The sequence below is a fragment of the Amphibalanus amphitrite genome, unplaced genomic scaffold, assembly GCF_019059575.1.
Source record: "Amphibalanus amphitrite isolate SeventyFive unplaced genomic scaffold, NRLGWU_Aamphi_draft 001047F_arrow, whole genome shotgun sequence".
Classification (NCBI taxonomy): Eukaryota; Metazoa; Arthropoda; class Thecostraca; order Balanomorpha; family Balanidae; genus Amphibalanus; species Amphibalanus amphitrite.
This window is the reverse complement of record NW_024882541.1, coordinates 143,732-160,257: the sequence shown is the minus strand read 5'-3', so window position 1 is coordinate 160,257 and position 16,526 is coordinate 143,732. Positions and strand designations below refer to the sequence as shown.

The following is a 16,526-nucleotide window of genomic DNA, read 5'->3' as shown; positions in this document are numbered from 1 at the left end:
GCGGTGCTAGTTCGACGAGTCACCGCCAGGGGGTCTGAGTCACGGCGCAACCCGCAGAGGGTTCTGGTCTTGGGGGTCAAGTGGCATGAGGGAAGTATGATGAACGCGATTTTTCGTCTTGAAGATCCTGATGTGCGCGAGTTGTAAATTGTAATGCTTATGTTCTTGTGTTTCACAGATCCTTTCTCTCACTTTCGGAACTATCATTTTCAATAACGCAAATTGAGATTGCAAACGATCTGGGACATTTTTTTCACTATAGGCGGCGGAACGGGGAGGGCACCGGGGCACCGTGCCCCCTTTGATTTTGGCATTTTAACATTAGCCCTATTGGGCGTTACATGGAAAGAATGGGACCAAAAGTCGGCAGTGCCCCCCCCCCTTCATTGAAGGTGTTCCGCCGTTACTGTTTTTTTCACTTAAAACACTTTATCTTTGTCGCCTGTTTCAGTGCGTGAAAAGAAATCCATCTTCATCACCTATAGCTTCGCCGCAAGATTATCCTATGACTCCTTCAATCAGTCATCGGTCTCTCAGCACCCCTTTCCTTTCCACACCCCTACCAGCGCCTGACGCACTCGTCATTCGTTAGCTCAACCGTGGTTTTTCGGAGAGTTCACTCATGCTGTGTGCCACACCTATGGGTCGGCGCCATCCCAAAATAGCCAGAGCAGGAGTCGATGCTCACTGAGTCAGCAGGATTACAGTCAGGGGCACGGAGAACTTCGTGTCAGTTGGTGGATGATTGGAGCATGTGGCGATGGGAGCGCTGAGGGGTGGGGTGTATCGGTGAGATTAGTGAGATGTGTAGGCGGAGTTCGAGGAAAATCTGGACGGGAAGTGTGGACGGCGCGGTAGTGCGGTCGAAACAATTAGAAGGGTCACCAGGAAATGCTATATGTAGAAATTCCGATAACTTTTCAGATAACACACGGAGTCAGAGACAAATGGAAGTTCTCGTAAGCTGTAGCTGCATATTTAATTTTTACCCTTTTGTTTACCCGTCGCTGTCATCGATCAACATATTCGCAATTTAACCTGTTTTTTTTTTACTCGCTCACTTTTTACTTCCTTTATTTATTATTATTTAATTGAAGAGTGTTGCTGAACCACAAGCTTGTGCAAAAATGCTTGATGAAAAACTGTTTGACCCGTAACTTTTCCTCCCAAGCAGCACGAGCTCCGGCCCCCGGTCTCCACCGTGCGTCAGGCCGGACCGGGAGCTGGGGGCGTCAGTCATAACACGTCCGTACCGTGCGCGGCATGTGAAAACACACGTGCCCCGCTCACGGCGGCACCTCTGACTGAGCGGAGCCAGCTGCCTCGCCGGCTGACTCATGAGGCAATGTCTCACAAAGACGCCTCGCCAGATCTGGTTACCAATCGACCAAAATGGAACGGATTGAGAAAGAACGGAAAATAGTGGGGTAGTCTAGTCATGGAACTGGTTGATGTTGGGGATCCGTAGCAACTGTTCAGGCCGCTAGAGCATTTAACATTGTGTGATTATTTGGAGCCTGCATGCCTTCATCGTTCCAGGATGACCCAGCATAAAGAGCTGTTGCTTGATTTAGGGCGATATCTTTTATACAAATGCAATCATTCTTGTGACTTTTTCTCCGAAGTGACTTGGAATTTCAATCCAACTAGACACTTTGATTGTTACCGAAACAGTTTCGACAAACAGACAGGTCATGGTCTATGCATTCCAGCACCGCTTCATAATCACGACTGTAAAGTTTTATTGATTTTACTATGCTTGGAGTTTCGCTCATTTTTTGTTGCTATATAAGTTGTTAAGGTCAATCGAATCTGTTTATCCAATGAACCGGTTGTTCAGAAGTCTGCGTCACTTAACGATTTTATTTTTCTCAAAGTGCTTCTCTAACAGGTCAAACAACACTCATCTCCATAACTAACCCATTATTCGCACAGGCCTGTTTACAAATAGCTTCCCAAACCAACAACGATGGCTTGAACGGAGCCGTTTCTTCCGCATGGGTGACACTTGAGTACCGTTAGCTCGTGATGTGACCAACTTGGATTGTCTCCAAGCCATTACTGAACGCTGCAGTGCAATTATCTCGCGAATAAACAGCCGTAAGTAACGGGTGAAGTGTTAGAAAGGTGTTGGTGCAGACTGCAGACTGCAGAGTCGTTGTGAGCGGGGAGGGGAAGGGGGAGGGAGGGAGGGAGGGAGGGGAGAGAGAGAGAGAGAGAGAGAGAGAGAGAGAGAGAGAGAGAGAGAGAGAGAGAGAGAGAGAGAGAGAGAGAGAGAGAGAGAGAGAGAGAGAGAGAGAGGGAGGGAGGGAGGGAGAGAGAGGCGAAGTTCCATGAGCCGTTCCGCAGCTGAGCCGACGTAAGCTGCCGCCTGCGAGGATGCTGTACCGCCGGGCTTATATGCTGTGCGGTACAGCCTACCGCCCAGTCGTCGCACTTATGGACCCAGCAGAATGGTGCGGCTTGTGGAAATTCGGCAAATTTCTGAGAAAGTTCTCGAGATTTGATACACCGGTATCTGGGGAGTGTTCTTGTGATTTACTTTTCATCAATGCATTGTTAATAATTTCAATCAATGGACTGGATCGGTTGAATTTTAGCTGGCAGTATTTATGTAACTATTTATGCATCGGATAATTGAAGCTGTGTGAGCAATTAGCGTTCCGTTTCATTCTAAACTTATTGGATTTATCTATTCTGCCATCGTGCTTGTGAGCATGGTTAGTAATCTCCAATGTAAGGTTTTACTTCACTGTGAACCGGAAAGTACCTTGAAAATGTGCACATAGTGACCCGTTCTTTGAGTTGACACATACCGTGGCCAGTGACGCGACCCACCCCATGACCGGAGATGTCTCCCATCCCCGAACTGACCTTGATCTCGTCCTCGATGCGGGTCTCGTAGAGCATGGGGCGGACCTTGACCCAGAGACGGAACCACGACCATCCCTGCATCTGCATGTACTTGCGGATGGCGCGCTGCACAACCAGCAACATGGCGCTGAAAAAAACGTGACAAAGAGGTGAGGACAATAGGGAACACATAACACAGTATTAACCCGGCGGCCGCTGGGCCTCCGCGCCACCCGCCGGCCGCTGGGGGGGGGCATAAAGTTGCCCCCCCTTTACTTCTGCGACGATATCGTCGCAACGCGAAGAGATAGAGAAGCGAAACTTTGCATACATCTTCCTGAATACCTAGCCAAGGTTGTGTCCAAATTTGGTGTCGATCCCATTTGAAATGACGTCACAGTGACGTCATAAGTGAAATTATAGATTTGCGACTCTCACGTTCCTCACGATACATCACATATATGGGGCCGAATATAAAGGGCCGCTTATTGGTCAGAAACTAGATGGAAGTGTAGTAAGATGTTTTAGGATGACAGCAGGTGCTGTCTAGTTCATTTACAGTCGAGTTTCATGCTCAGCGTCATCAGAAACGGTCCATATCGGAAAACGACAAAACTTTATGACGTCACTGTGACGTCATCCTAGGTGCTACAACCACCAAACTTTCCTCAAACATTGCCTAGGTATTCATTTGAAGCTATGCCAAGTTTCACGTTCGTAGCTCATCAGGTTTCGGAGATATTTCACAAAACGTAAAGGGGGGGCAACTTTATGCCCCCCCCCAGCGGCTCGTGGGTTAAACATACCAGGTAGATGATATGTAATGCAATGAGCTGTAAGGAATCAGGAATCGTTGTCTAAGCCAGTAGCGGCGGAACACCTCTTTTGGTCCCATTCTTTCCATGCAGCGCCCATAGGGCTAATGTTAAAATGCCCAAATCAAAGGGGGGCACGGTGCCCCGGTGCCCTCCTCGTTCCGCCGCCGATGGTCTAAGCCCTCAATCAGTGCAGCAAAGACACATTAAAGGTTATTCTTGATTTCTATAAGGAAGATAAGATGAAGATAAATCGTGGCCGTGGATGGTAAAAGATACGCTCGTTTCTAAGATGATCACATATAAAGCTCTCATTGCCGGAATCCTTGCATCGAATACCGCACACTTTTTCTGTTCACTAACTCGTACATTCGTCACTTCTGCGTCCATTCTTAACCACCACTATGAATAATGAATACTGATTTCGACTTCTACCTACCATACACAGGTGATAAAATGACAAGAATACGAGCTAAAAACGCCAACTATCGCAACGTACCGCTGTTCCTGGAGCTTGGCGAACTCCTTTCGGGCCTGGTAGCCGCGGATGACGCCCTGCATCTGGGAGAAGATCTTGTTGAGTACGTCATCACGCAGCTCCTCCATGTCTCCCAGCACGCCGGCGCGGAAGAACACCTGGCGCGCCACGGGTCAGGTCAGATCAGGTCGGGTAAGGTTAGGTTAGGTCACATCAGGATGAGCCGAGAGTTGTACTTTACTGTGAGATGTGAATTTATCGAAACCTGTAAGAAGATAAACGTTTTGGTGGTAAAATTACGGGCTATCATAAAAACGCTATTATTGAGATCCACTCCTTGATCAATATCACAAAATATACTGGCAAAGTGCACATGTTTAGAATGGCTCCAACAGGCCATAATGAGTAAACGTTTCATTTATTGCGCAATAGATAATGGATAATGTTTAAACTGAAAGCAGAATAGCTTCAATACAAATGTCGGAAGCAGGAAAACGCACACAATGGTGTCATGCAAAAGATGGGATTTCACACGGAACCCCCAACTTTTGTTTATCTTCTCCCCATCCACAAGTACTCTACCGGAGTCAGGTACTTTGACCATCACTACAGGCAGTACCTTAGTCAGACCCAAACGGAATTTGTCCGCGTCCAGACTGATCTTCTTCAGGCAGACATCGCATGCGTCGCGGTCATCCTTTTTGGCGTTCATTTCCTTGGGCGCCAGAATGACGTAGCTTTGGGGAAGAGTGGCGACCAATCAGAGAGGGGAGTCTTCTGAAGTCACCAAAGGGAGGGTGGAAGGGGCTTCCCAAAGAGAGAAGTGACACACATGAACACTCGAACACGCTTTTGGTATGAGGTGGGAGAGAGAAGGGAGTAGAGATCAAATGTGAAAATGGGAGACGGTATCATTCGTATCTCTGCGTCGGTGTTTCAGGGCCCTGAAAATCGTTGATGAAGGGGAGTATCCAAGCGGGATATCTCATGGGTCAAGATCACGGCACGCAGGTCACACGGGTCAAGAGAGTCCAGGTCAGGCGATAACCTGTAAAACAGAAGGGGAGAGAAACGGTGATGGGTTCCGTATACGGCATCCGGGCTTATATGCAGAAAAGGTGGTCAGATAGGATAGGGGCGTAGCAACCATTTTTCGGGACGCGATTCGGGAAGTAGATGTCTTGTAGAGCTGACCCTTTGAGAAATGAGGTAGAAGTATGTTGCACTCGTGTTGAAAGCAAGCACAGCACAGCAAACCACATGCAAAGTTGAAATAGGCAAATGACGCCGTATTTCTCCCGTCTTTTTCAGTAGGAGAGGCAAGAGAAGAGGGAAGCGGGAAAAATGCCAAAAGATATTTGGGAGATAAGAACAAGTGGAAGGAAAGAATTGAGCTGAAATAAATGGAACCGAAAGGGAACGAAATGAGGCTTAGAAATGATAGGAATGCAGACAAAGCAGCGCATTTGTCGCAAGGACATGTGGAGGAACAATAAAAGTATCCATAGTTGCAGAGGGTGACTGAGAAAAAGGAGAGGGCATAGAAGGTCACCTTGGTCAGACCCAGACGGTACTTGTCCGCATCCAGCTGAATCTTCTCCATGCACTTGGCGCAGGCGTCCTTGCCCTCTTTGCACGCACGCATTTCTTTCGGCGCCAAAATCTCGTATCTAGCGAGTGACAATCCAGACAGTTGGTTAGCGTGAGGTTATGTCTGGCATTTGGCTATCCTGTGAGTTATGCTAACGCACAAGCTAGTTATGAAACGTGAACATGACGCTTGAATGCTAGTGCTCTACATTGGTTTATTTTGAAGGGCACATGATTAGTTCTCGTAAAGCCAACTCGAAAACCACCGAATAAAGTTTCGAAACGCTGCAAGTGTGTGCATAAATTCAGCGTAATACATGAAAACAAAAGTGTTAGAAAAACTTGTTTTAATGGCTTGTAATTGAGCTGATGCTGGTAGCTTATGCTGATCATGTGCCTTTTCAAAATAAACGCACACCTAAAGACGAACACAATAGACGTTGACAGCTGTTTAACGACGCCACATTACACCACGATCATATTAGCTATTCATAAAAAAATGTTATGACTACCGACAGTAGCTAAGTATGCATGCATATTGAACGTACTATCAATTAGTTTCTAACAGCGTCTATGACACTACACTGCTGCTAAAATATTTGTTAAAGTCAGATCCGCATCATCATTCCTGACAACGCAGTGAAATGGTTCCTGAAAACGCTACGACGAAAGGAGGTTGGCTAGGGATTGGTGGAAAATAAATGGACGTTTTACCAAGAACATTCATTATATAGCAGTTGCGCGAGACACACAGCACACGATACATTACGCACAGCACATAGCGCACTACGTAATGACAGAAGTGATATAACATTACTTGTGAATAGGTTCATGTCACAGAACATATGTATAGACAGACAATAGAGGAACATTAAAAATAATGTCTGCATTTCATCAGATACTCGGTAGAGCTGAACTAAATCAACCGAAGCCACATTTGACAAATATTTCTCGGATTCGCTGATACTCGCTGCTTATTTGCTGAAATTATACACTAGCTGAAATTTGGAGCTCAATTAAATTAATTTATTGTCTCATTTTACAACGGTGTCTTGCGTATCATCTAGGGTTAGCAGTGAGTCATGACATCGCTTTCGTAACAAGTAGACAAGCAACACCTGCTAAACTGATAAACGAGAGCAGCTGGGCTGAATCAAAGCGACAACAAAGCGCACGCTGAGGCTGCAATCGTAAACAAGCATTGTTTCCTTTGTGATTAAGCCGTTCGTTTAGCCCAATAAACTTCTATCAATAGATGCGAATGGTTGCTTGTCGAAAATGCTGTAAGCCATTCGTTGTTTACCATCACTGAAAGCTAAAAAAAATGAAAACCCAGTTTCACCTTGTTGCTAGAAAGCGCTCCTACACCATAGATTAGGCGATCTATCACGCTCATTATCATCAAACTATAAAACTACGTTCTTGAAATTCCTGCTTGTGAACGTACAACCACTTGGCTTTGTACTTGTCCCCGAATCCCTCTCATCAAAAAAGGAAGAAAGACCGAAAGAATAAGACGTCCCACTATCCCCTTCGGATACAAGAAAGACTGAAAGAAAAACACGTCCTATGGCTCTTACCGGTGGCGGAAGTCGTGGTACATCATTCGGTTGGGGAAGCCCTTGCGGCAGATACGGATGCCCTCGAGTACGCCGTTGCAGGTCAGCTGGTGCATCACCAGGTGGGCGTCGATGACACCTGGCGCGCGCGAGCAGGTCACAGGTCAGAGGTCAAGTGTCACAGGTCAGCGGAGAGGTCAGTGTGGAGGTCAGCACGCTGAGGTCAGCGGAAGGATTAGAGGTCTTGGTGAGGTCAGGGGTGTCAGGGCACAGGACAGAGGTCACGGGTAATCGCGGAGGTCAGAGTAGGATTCAGAGGTCATGGATGAGAGGTGACCTCAGCTTTCATCCGCGATAACGCTATCGTATAAACTAAATGTACCTAATTTAATGCGAAGACAAATTACGTTTGAAGAAAATATATGCCTAGATTACTTTATATGGATAATTAAGTCATTATATTACGTTAATTGGGCACGGGCACCACATATTGCGATTTACAGAAGTTTTGATTTTTTACGCCTTCTGCTAGCAAGCAATTAAAACATGAAACTTCTTTTGCTCGTATCATGTAGCAATAGGCAATGCAATGAAACGTTTCTAGAGGCGGGAAGCGGTTATTTGGGCATCGGCTAGGCTGCAGCTGTGAACATTCAGAAGCAGTTCGGAAGCTGAAGCGAGGCAAGACATCTGCAACAGGAATTTACATTTTGTCCTGCATATGTATTATGTCCTGATTTTTGGACCTCAGCGAAAGTCTCACGGAAGGAAAGTGATTGAGAAGAAGTAACAAGCTAGTACAGTTATGTTGCTAAAAAATGTTTGCTCGTGTGATGATTCGAATAAGCCAGACTAAGACGTTGACAATGTAACTAATGATTATGGAGTTAAAATGTGTTGTAGTAAGCACGTACAAGTACCTAACAGAGAACTCCAGAAATATTATGGCCAAAACACTAATAAGACATCAGCCTGATGACCAACACCAATGACTTATCAACAGCTCATTGCTAGATGACTACCAGAAAAACATATGCAGTTACTCATGCATGCACGTATTTTCAAAATAATCTATTCATATCCGATTCCGCATGCATTCGGAGCTTCTACGCGTTTCACATGCGGTTCTTACCAGGGGACTTGGTCTCATTCGGAATAATGCAGCGAATAAAGTGCGGCGTGGTCGCCATGAGCGTTCGCATCAGGTTATTCAGCTGTTCCTGAGGTGCGAGGTCAGAGGTCAGCTGAGCTCTGACCTCGCCGGGGGCAGCCCGAGGGCAGGCAGGGGTCACGACAGACGGGCGGGGCGCGGGGCCGCAGGGCAGGGGTGGCACTTCAATCCGAGGTCGGGTCACAATAGGGAGAGCACAAGTCAATCTGGGGTGGGTCACAGGTCAATCCAGGGCGGGGCCACATCAATAAAGAGGGGTCATACCAATGAGGTGAGGGTCACAGGTTCAATCAAGTCGGGTCACATCAATCGGAAGGTTCGCAGGTCAATCCGGCTCGGGTCACATCAAATTCGGAGGCGGGTCACACCAATGGGGCTCGGGTCTGATAAACTATGCGGGCTTACATCGAGGTAGCGGTCAAGCAAGTGTTGATGTAGGAAAATTTGATGGGTTTTATGGTTAGGCAGTTGATGGCTGATTTGTCTGATTTTCGATGTGTTGTTGTCGCTGTGTAGGAGGGTATATGTGTGTGCATGGGGATACCACAGCACAGCAGGCTAAAAATTCAGGAGGGCTCATTTACAGCGTATGCAAAGAGCAATAAGCTGACATGAAATGGTTGCTGAACTGAAAATGAGTTTTTAATGGAAACTGCTGCGGATAACTTCAAAAGCGAGTTTGGTTCTTTCTTTCTTTTAATCTCAGCCAACTTGGCTTACTCTGAGTTCACCGAGTCATTTTGAGAATGCTGTCGTATTTGACAAAATCGAAAGCAAAGCACGAACACCCACTTGCGAGAGGTGTCTATAAGCGAAATTCGAAAGCAAGCCACATGATTGTGAAAACATTTCATGAAGCTCAATTTTGCGGAATTTAAGCGCTGAAGCTTTGTAGCATCGCATTTCACAATAGCTGCAAAAAAAGTGACAAAAGCGATCCAAAAAATGACGCCTTGTCATTAACGCCAGCACTCAGCAGCACCTAAGCGACTTTGTGGTAAAATCCAATCGCGCTTACCAGCTGCCTTCATTTCATTGGGAATAATGCAACGAATAAAGTGAGGGCACGTAGCCTCCAGCGTTCTCATCAGCCCGTTCAGCTGTTCCTACAACACATTCAGCCCGAGGTGAGATCGGGTCGTAGGGCTTCTTGCTCTGATCCCGAGCAAGAAGACTGGGGAGGGTCAAGTCACGATTTTGGTGGAGGGAGGGTTTTTATCACAGCTTTGTGCTGCTGGAGGGAGGGACTACTTGGGTCAAAGCTTTTAACTGGTAGAGGGGCTTCTCTGGGTCACACTTTTGCGCTCGGGTTCAGAAAGGGTTCTCTTGGGGACACAGCTTTAGCCTTGCTCTGGCAGAAGGGTTGTGAGCTCACGGGTGCGTCAAAGAGCGCTTACCGGGGGCCTTCATCTCGTTAGGAATGATACAGCGGATGAAATGGGGACATGTGGCGTGCAGAGTCTTCATGAGACCATTCAGTTGCTCCTAAAATATGAACGTGCGCGGTGAGGTCGGGCGACGTATCGGGGCACAAAGTCCGGGGGTCGTACACATGCCATCGGTTCGGAATCTCCAGACATGCCTCGGTTCATGGTGCAGTAGGCCAGTGGGAAGAGTCGGTATTGATCCAAGGGGGATCATACATTCTCATTTAGCTCAAACTTTTTAAAGTGAGTCTTGATGACGCGCCAGTGCATAGCTATTTCGGGCAATTTTTTAGGCATTTTTAGAAAAGTCGCTATAGCCTGCCTCGGTGCATTGTGTATTACATTGATTTGATAGAACAGCCAATCTGCCTTCAAGGTAGAGCAGAACATCTAATCGGTTAAGTGAAAAACACCAGGCAGGCTTTTGTTATCACATCAACAACGCTTCCCATCAGCTGGTACTGCGATCTAAAACAAAATAAACCGAGCAATAGTGCGACATTCATTTCAACTGTACAGGGGGATAGGGCCGGGCACGGTCACATCATGGTCTGGGTCATATCAGGGGAAGGTCATGAACGGATAGGGGGCTATCCAGTGTACTGGAGCCGATGGATCTCGATCTGCGATCCGCTGCGATCCACGTGCGATCCTGTAATCGATCCTTACACCAAGTCGTGCTTTTGGGTCGGGTTGGGTCCGGTGGGTAGGTCGGTTCGATTCGGGTGTCGGGTTGTCGGGCCAGGAACACATTCTTTCACATCACAGTCGTCCTCATGATGCACATTCGTGATGCAGATTCACAGAGGGTGCTGTCTCCTCCAGGAAACCTTACAAACACACAAGGGAGGGTCACAGGATATCTCGGTTTCCGTGCTTGCGTTTCAGGGCATATCTTTCAGGAGGGTGATCGTGCAACTATCGAGATCCTGATCTCGTCTGACATGTATCAAAGATCACGTTCACGTGCACGTATCAAGATCGCGACGCTGGCTTCCGGTGCACGTGCTATCATTCTGGAAACCTGGGGTATGGTAGGGGTAGGGTGAGGGTCGGTCTGGAGAGGGTACTCCACGATGCTCCGATGCTCTCCGACATTTCCTGCATTCCAGGGGGAGGGAGGGGGGGGGGGGAGACGTACCGGCCGCCTTCATTTCATTGGGGATAATACAACGAATGAAGTGAGGGGAAGTCGCGTGTAGAGTCTTCATCAGACCGTTCAGCTGCTCCTATTGGTGGAGACGGGAGTGACGTCAGTGAGGCCGGCCAATCAGGGAACGGAAAAGGATGCATCGGATTTTGATGAGAACTATTTAGCATCTTAATGTTTACGTCAAAACCTACTTTTCCCGAAAAATAATATTTATTTTGAAAGTAATAAGAAATATATCTGTAGGTTTATGGTTTCGGAAAACCAGTTTCCGACTGAACCATTTAGATGCACCTATAAAACGTTAAATTTATAGCAATACCTATTTAGAGAAAAATGAGATATAACTGCACATAAAATTTAAGCGACGAATATGACGTTACTCAATCTAATATTTAAAGTTTCAGCAAGATGACAAATACGCAAAATCTTTGTAAAAATATTATCATGAATTAAAGGAAGCTGGTCTGATGAAAATCGATTTACTAGGTATAGGTGTTAGCTAGATATTTCGGGATAGGATGATGAGTATAAGGATGCCAGGCCGTACCCTGTAACTGGCAGAGACAGTAGCGAAGCCACCGCCCTTCTTTCCGCGGCCACCTATCAGAGAGAGCGTGAGCACAGTCAGCAGTCAGCGTGAGCAGCATCAGCAGGTGGGTGAACAGGCGGCCGGGTCGGAGACACCGGCCACCTGTTCAGGGCCGACCGCTGACGGTAAACACACAACAGCGAGGGATGACCTGACCTGAACGCTGACCTGATGCAGGCTTCAGGATAAGGATAGGACGGGGCAGGTCAAAGTTTTGAATGAGATGGAGTGATGCCGGTGGAAAATGCGGACAGGATTTGATAGATGTTCGAATGCTTGATAACGTTAGAGGCATAAACTGGGGAAAGCTGACTCGGCTCAGCATCCGACAGGTCAGGTCAGGTCAGATCAGGTCACCGCTCGACAATCCTATCATACCCTGCTGTGATGACCGTGCATGCCATTACGCTGGACAGAAGCCATAAGTCTGCATAAATACGACGTTCTTCTGATAACCGTAAAAAGTGTCACCGAGCTGTTAGACGCCGGCGACTGCACGGTCTCACAGCAGGGTAGCACCGCCGCCACCGTCGTCACTTATAAACACCAAACACCCAGTGGTAACGACGGTGGCGGCGGCGGCGGCGGCGGCGGTGGCGGCGCACCGGCGACAAAGTTACCTTGTACAGACCGGACACGGTCTGGAAGGCCGAACCCTTGGCGCGCTTGCCTCCTGCAGTCGGGAACACTTAGAGGTCAGAGGGTGCCGGCCAAAAATATTAATAACTAAATGCTTGTAAATCGTTACTCGACACTTCAAAAACTGGTCAGCCGTGATGCTAGAAATACTCCATCGTTACTCTAAATCACTTAAACTTGAAACTTGAAAATGCCGTCACTAGATGCTACTTGAACAAAGGACCAAAAAACTCTTGAGCAAGGGTTGCAGTAAATGGTAGGTAGGTAGTTCTTTCATTGTCATGGCTTTGCCTATGCATAACTCGTTGGCATTAATGGAAACCAATTTCATAGTCCAAGTAGAAACATGACTCGTCGGTTCATGATATTTGTGTCTCTGATATAGACGGACGGTTGCACGGATGGAAACGTCATGGGAAAAGCGCGATACAGCTGTAAAACGGTCCTTTACCCGCACCTTTGATGCCAAGAGATGCAACTAAGGGCAATATACGATGCTTTGAATCGATGTCCGTCAAGACAGCCCATATTCAGCCCAGATTCAGCCCGGATTCAGCCCAGATTCGGGACACCTCCGATCGAGCTGAAACTCGCACACAAAGTAGGCCATGACATGCCCAATTCACAGTCCAAGTCATTCGGTGGCACTCCCAGCCGTTTGACCTACAGAGGTCAGCAAATGTCACGTGGCCCAAATTTGCACAGCAGATTGTGGCCCACCCAGTAGAGCTAGAGCGCTAAAAATGGCACCAATCGACTCGCCAGCATCTAATCTTACTTTCCCAACACTCATTTGACCTCTCAAGGTCATGCGATGACCTAAGGTCATTTGTGGGCTATGTCGAAAATACACTTGCACAGCAGTTTTCGAGTAGATGGATTGACCGAATTCCAAATCAAAGCACATCATCGGGTAGCCCATAGGCCGTAGTAACTTTCCTTAAAAAGCGCTTTTCGATATGTGACCCCGTTTGACCTTGGCAGGTCAAAATGTGCAAATAAACGACACTCAATACGTCGCAGCCCGGATTCAGCCCAGATTCGGGACACCTCCGATCAAGCTGAAACTCGCACACAATGTAGGCCATGACATGCCCAATTCACAGTCCAAGTCATTCGGTGGCACTCCCAGCCGTTTGACCTACAGAGGTCAGCAAAGGTCACGTGGCCCAAATTTGCACAGCAGATTGTGGCCCACCCAGTAGAGCTAGAGCGCTAAAAATGGCACCAATCGACTCGCCAGCATCTAATCTTACTTTCCCAACACTCATTTGACCTCTCAAGGTCATCCGATGACCTAAGGTCATTTGTGGGCTATGTCGAAAATACACTTGCACAGCAGTTTTCGAGTAGATGGATTGACCGAATTCCAAATCAAAGCACATCATCGGGTAGCCCATAGGCCGTAGTAACTTTCCTTAAAAACCGCTTTTCGATATGTGACCCCGTTTGACCTTGGCAGGTCAAAATGTGCAAATAAACGACACTCAATACGTCGCAGCCCGGATTCAGCCCAGATTCGGGACACCTCCGATCAAGCTGAAACTCGCACACAATGTAGGCCATGACATGCCCAATTCACAGTCCAAGTCATTCGGTGGCACTCCCAGCCGTTTGACCTACAGAGGTCAGCAAAGGTCACGTGGCCCAAATTTGCACAGCAGATTGTGGCCCACCCAGTAGAGCTAGAGCGCTAAAAATGGCACCAATCGACTCGCCAGCATCTAATCTTACTTTCCCAACACTCATTTGACCTCTCAAGGTCATGCGATGACCTAAGGTCATTTGTGGGCTATGTCGAAAATACACTTGCACAGCAGTTTTCGAGTAGATGGATTGACCGAATTCCAAATCAAAGCACATCATCGGGTAGCCCATAGGCCGTAGTAACTTTCCTTAAAAACCGCTTTTCGATATGTGACCCCGTTTGACCTTGGCAGGTCAAAATGTGCAAATAAACGACACTCAATACGTCGCAGCCCGGATTCAGCCCAGATTCGGGACACCTCCGATCAAGCTGAAACTCGCACACAATGTAGGCCATGACATGCCCAATTCACAGTCCAAGTCATTCGGTGGCACTCCCAGCCGTTTGACCTACAGAGGTCAGCAAAGGTCACGTGGCCCAAATTTGCACAGCAGATTGTGGCCCACCCAGTAGAGCTAGAGCGCTAAAAATGGCACCAATCGACTCGCCAGCATCTAATCTTACTTTCCCAACACTCATTTGACCTCTCAAGGTCATCCGATGACCTAAGGTCATTTGTGGGCTATGTCGAAAATACACTTGCACAGCAGTTTTCGAGTAGATGGATTGACCGAATTCCAAATCAAAGCACATCATCGGGTAGCCCATAGGCCGTAGTAACTTTCCGTAAAACCGCTTTTCAATATGTGATCCCGTTTGACCTTGGCAGGTCAAAATGTGCAAATAAACGACACTCAATACGTCGCAGCCCGGATTCAGCCCAGATTCGGGACACCTCCGATCAAGCTGAAACTCGCACACAATGTAGGCCATGACATGCCCAATTCACAGTCTAAGTCATTCGGTGGCACTCCCAGCCGTTTGACCTACAGAGGTCAGCAAAGGTCACGTGGCCACAATTTGCACAGCAGATTGTGGCCCACCCAGTAGAGCTAGAGCGCTAAAAATGGCACCAATCGACTCGCCAGCATCTAATCTTACTTTCCCAACACTCATTTGACCTCTCAAGGTCATGCGATGGCCTAAGGTCATTTGTGGGCTATGTCGAAAATACACTTGCACAGCAGTTTTCGAGTAGATGGATTGACCGAATTCCAAATCAAAGCACATCATCGGGTAGCCCATAGGCCGTAGTAACTTTCCTTAAAAACCGCTTTTCGATATGTGACCCCGTTTGACCTTGGCAGGTCAAAATGTGCAAATAAACGACACTCAATACGTCGCAGCCCGGATTCAGCCCAGATTCGGGACACCTCCGATCAAGCTGAAACTCGCACACAATGTAGGCCATGACATGCCCAATTCACAGTCCAAGTCATTCGGTGGCACTCCCAGCCGTTTGACCTACAGAGGTCAGCAAAGGTCACGTGGCCCAAATTTGCACAGCAGATTGTGGCCCACCCAGTAGAGCTAGAGCGCTAAAAATGGCACCAATCGACTCGCCAGCATCTAATCTTACTTTCCCAACACTCATTTGACCTCTCAAGGTCATCCGATGACCTAAGGTCATTTGTGGGCTATGTCGAAAATACACTTGCACAGCAGTTTTCGAGTAGATGGATTGACCGAATTCCAAATCAAAGCACATCATCGGGTAGCCCATAGGCCGTAGTAACTTTCCGTAAAACCGCTTTTCAATATGTGATCCCGTTTGACCTTGGCAGGTCAAAATGTGCAAATAATTGACACTCAATACGTCGCAGCCCGGATTCAGCCCAGATTCGGGACACCTCCGATCAAGCTGAAACTCGCACACAATGTAGGCCATGACATGCCCAATTCACAGTCTAAGTCATTCGGTGGCACTCCCAGCCGTTTGACCTACAGAGGTCAGCAAAGGTCACGTGGCCACAATTTGCACAGCAGATTGTGGCCCACCCAGTGGAGCTAGAGCGCTAAAAATGGCACCAATCGACTCGCCAGCATCTAATCTTACTTTCCCAACACTCATTTGACCTCTCAAGGTCATGCGATGGCCTAAGGTCATTTGTGGGCTATGTCGAAAATACACTTGCACAGCAGTTTTCGAGTAGATGGATTGACCGAATTCCAAATCAAAGCACATCATCGGGTAGCCCATAGGCCGTAGTAACTTTCCTTAAAAACCGCTTTTCGATATGTGACCCCGTTTGACCTTGGCAGGTCAAAATGTGCAAATAAACGACACTCAATACGTCGCAGCCCGGATTCAGCCCAGATTCGGGACACCTCCGATCAAGCTGAAACTCCCACACAATGTAGGCCATGACATGCCCAATTTACAGTCCAAGTCATTCGGTGGCACTCCCAGCCGTTTGACCTACAGAGGTCAGCAAAGGTCACGTGGCCCAAATTTGCACAGCAGATTGTGGCCCACCCAGTAGAGCTAGAGCGCTAAAAATGGCACCAATCGACTCGCCAGCATCTAATCTTACTTTCCCAAAACTCATTTGACCTCTCAAGGTCATGCGATGACCTAAGGTCATTTGTGGGCTATGTCGAAAATACACTTGCACAGCAGTTTTCGAGTAGATGGATTGACCGAATTCCAAATCAAAGCACATC

The 16,526-nt window shown here is 47.5% G+C and overlaps 1 protein-coding gene across 21 annotated transcripts in view; it reads right to left on the bottom strand.

Annotated features, from left to right (window-relative positions):
• The window catches only part of LOC122369539 (myosin heavy chain, muscle-like), a 60,799-nt gene that overhangs the window by 22,282 nt on the left and 21,991 nt on the right, over positions 1-16,526 (bottom strand). For 5 of the 21 annotated variants that reach the window (XM_043344339.1, XM_043344355.1, XM_043344358.1 and 2 more), the window contains exons 17-22: positions 12,256-12,308; positions 8,428-8,515; positions 7,317-7,434; positions 5,699-5,816; positions 4,168-4,304; positions 2,875-3,001 (exon numbers count right to left, since the gene is read on the bottom strand). In XM_043344339.1, the coding sequence (XP_043200274.1) occupies positions 2,875-3,001; positions 4,168-4,304; positions 5,699-5,816; positions 7,317-7,434; positions 8,428-8,515; positions 12,256-12,308 (641 nt within the window). Of the gene's footprint in view, positions 1-2,874; positions 3,002-4,167; positions 4,305-4,765; positions 4,884-5,698; positions 5,817-7,316; positions 7,435-8,427; positions 8,516-9,484; positions 9,573-9,863; positions 9,952-11,034; positions 11,123-11,593; positions 11,647-12,255; positions 12,309-16,526 lie in introns of all 21 variants that reach the window. The other 16 variants (XM_043344341.1, XM_043344356.1, XM_043344346.1 and 13 more) reach the window with 7 other exon arrangements.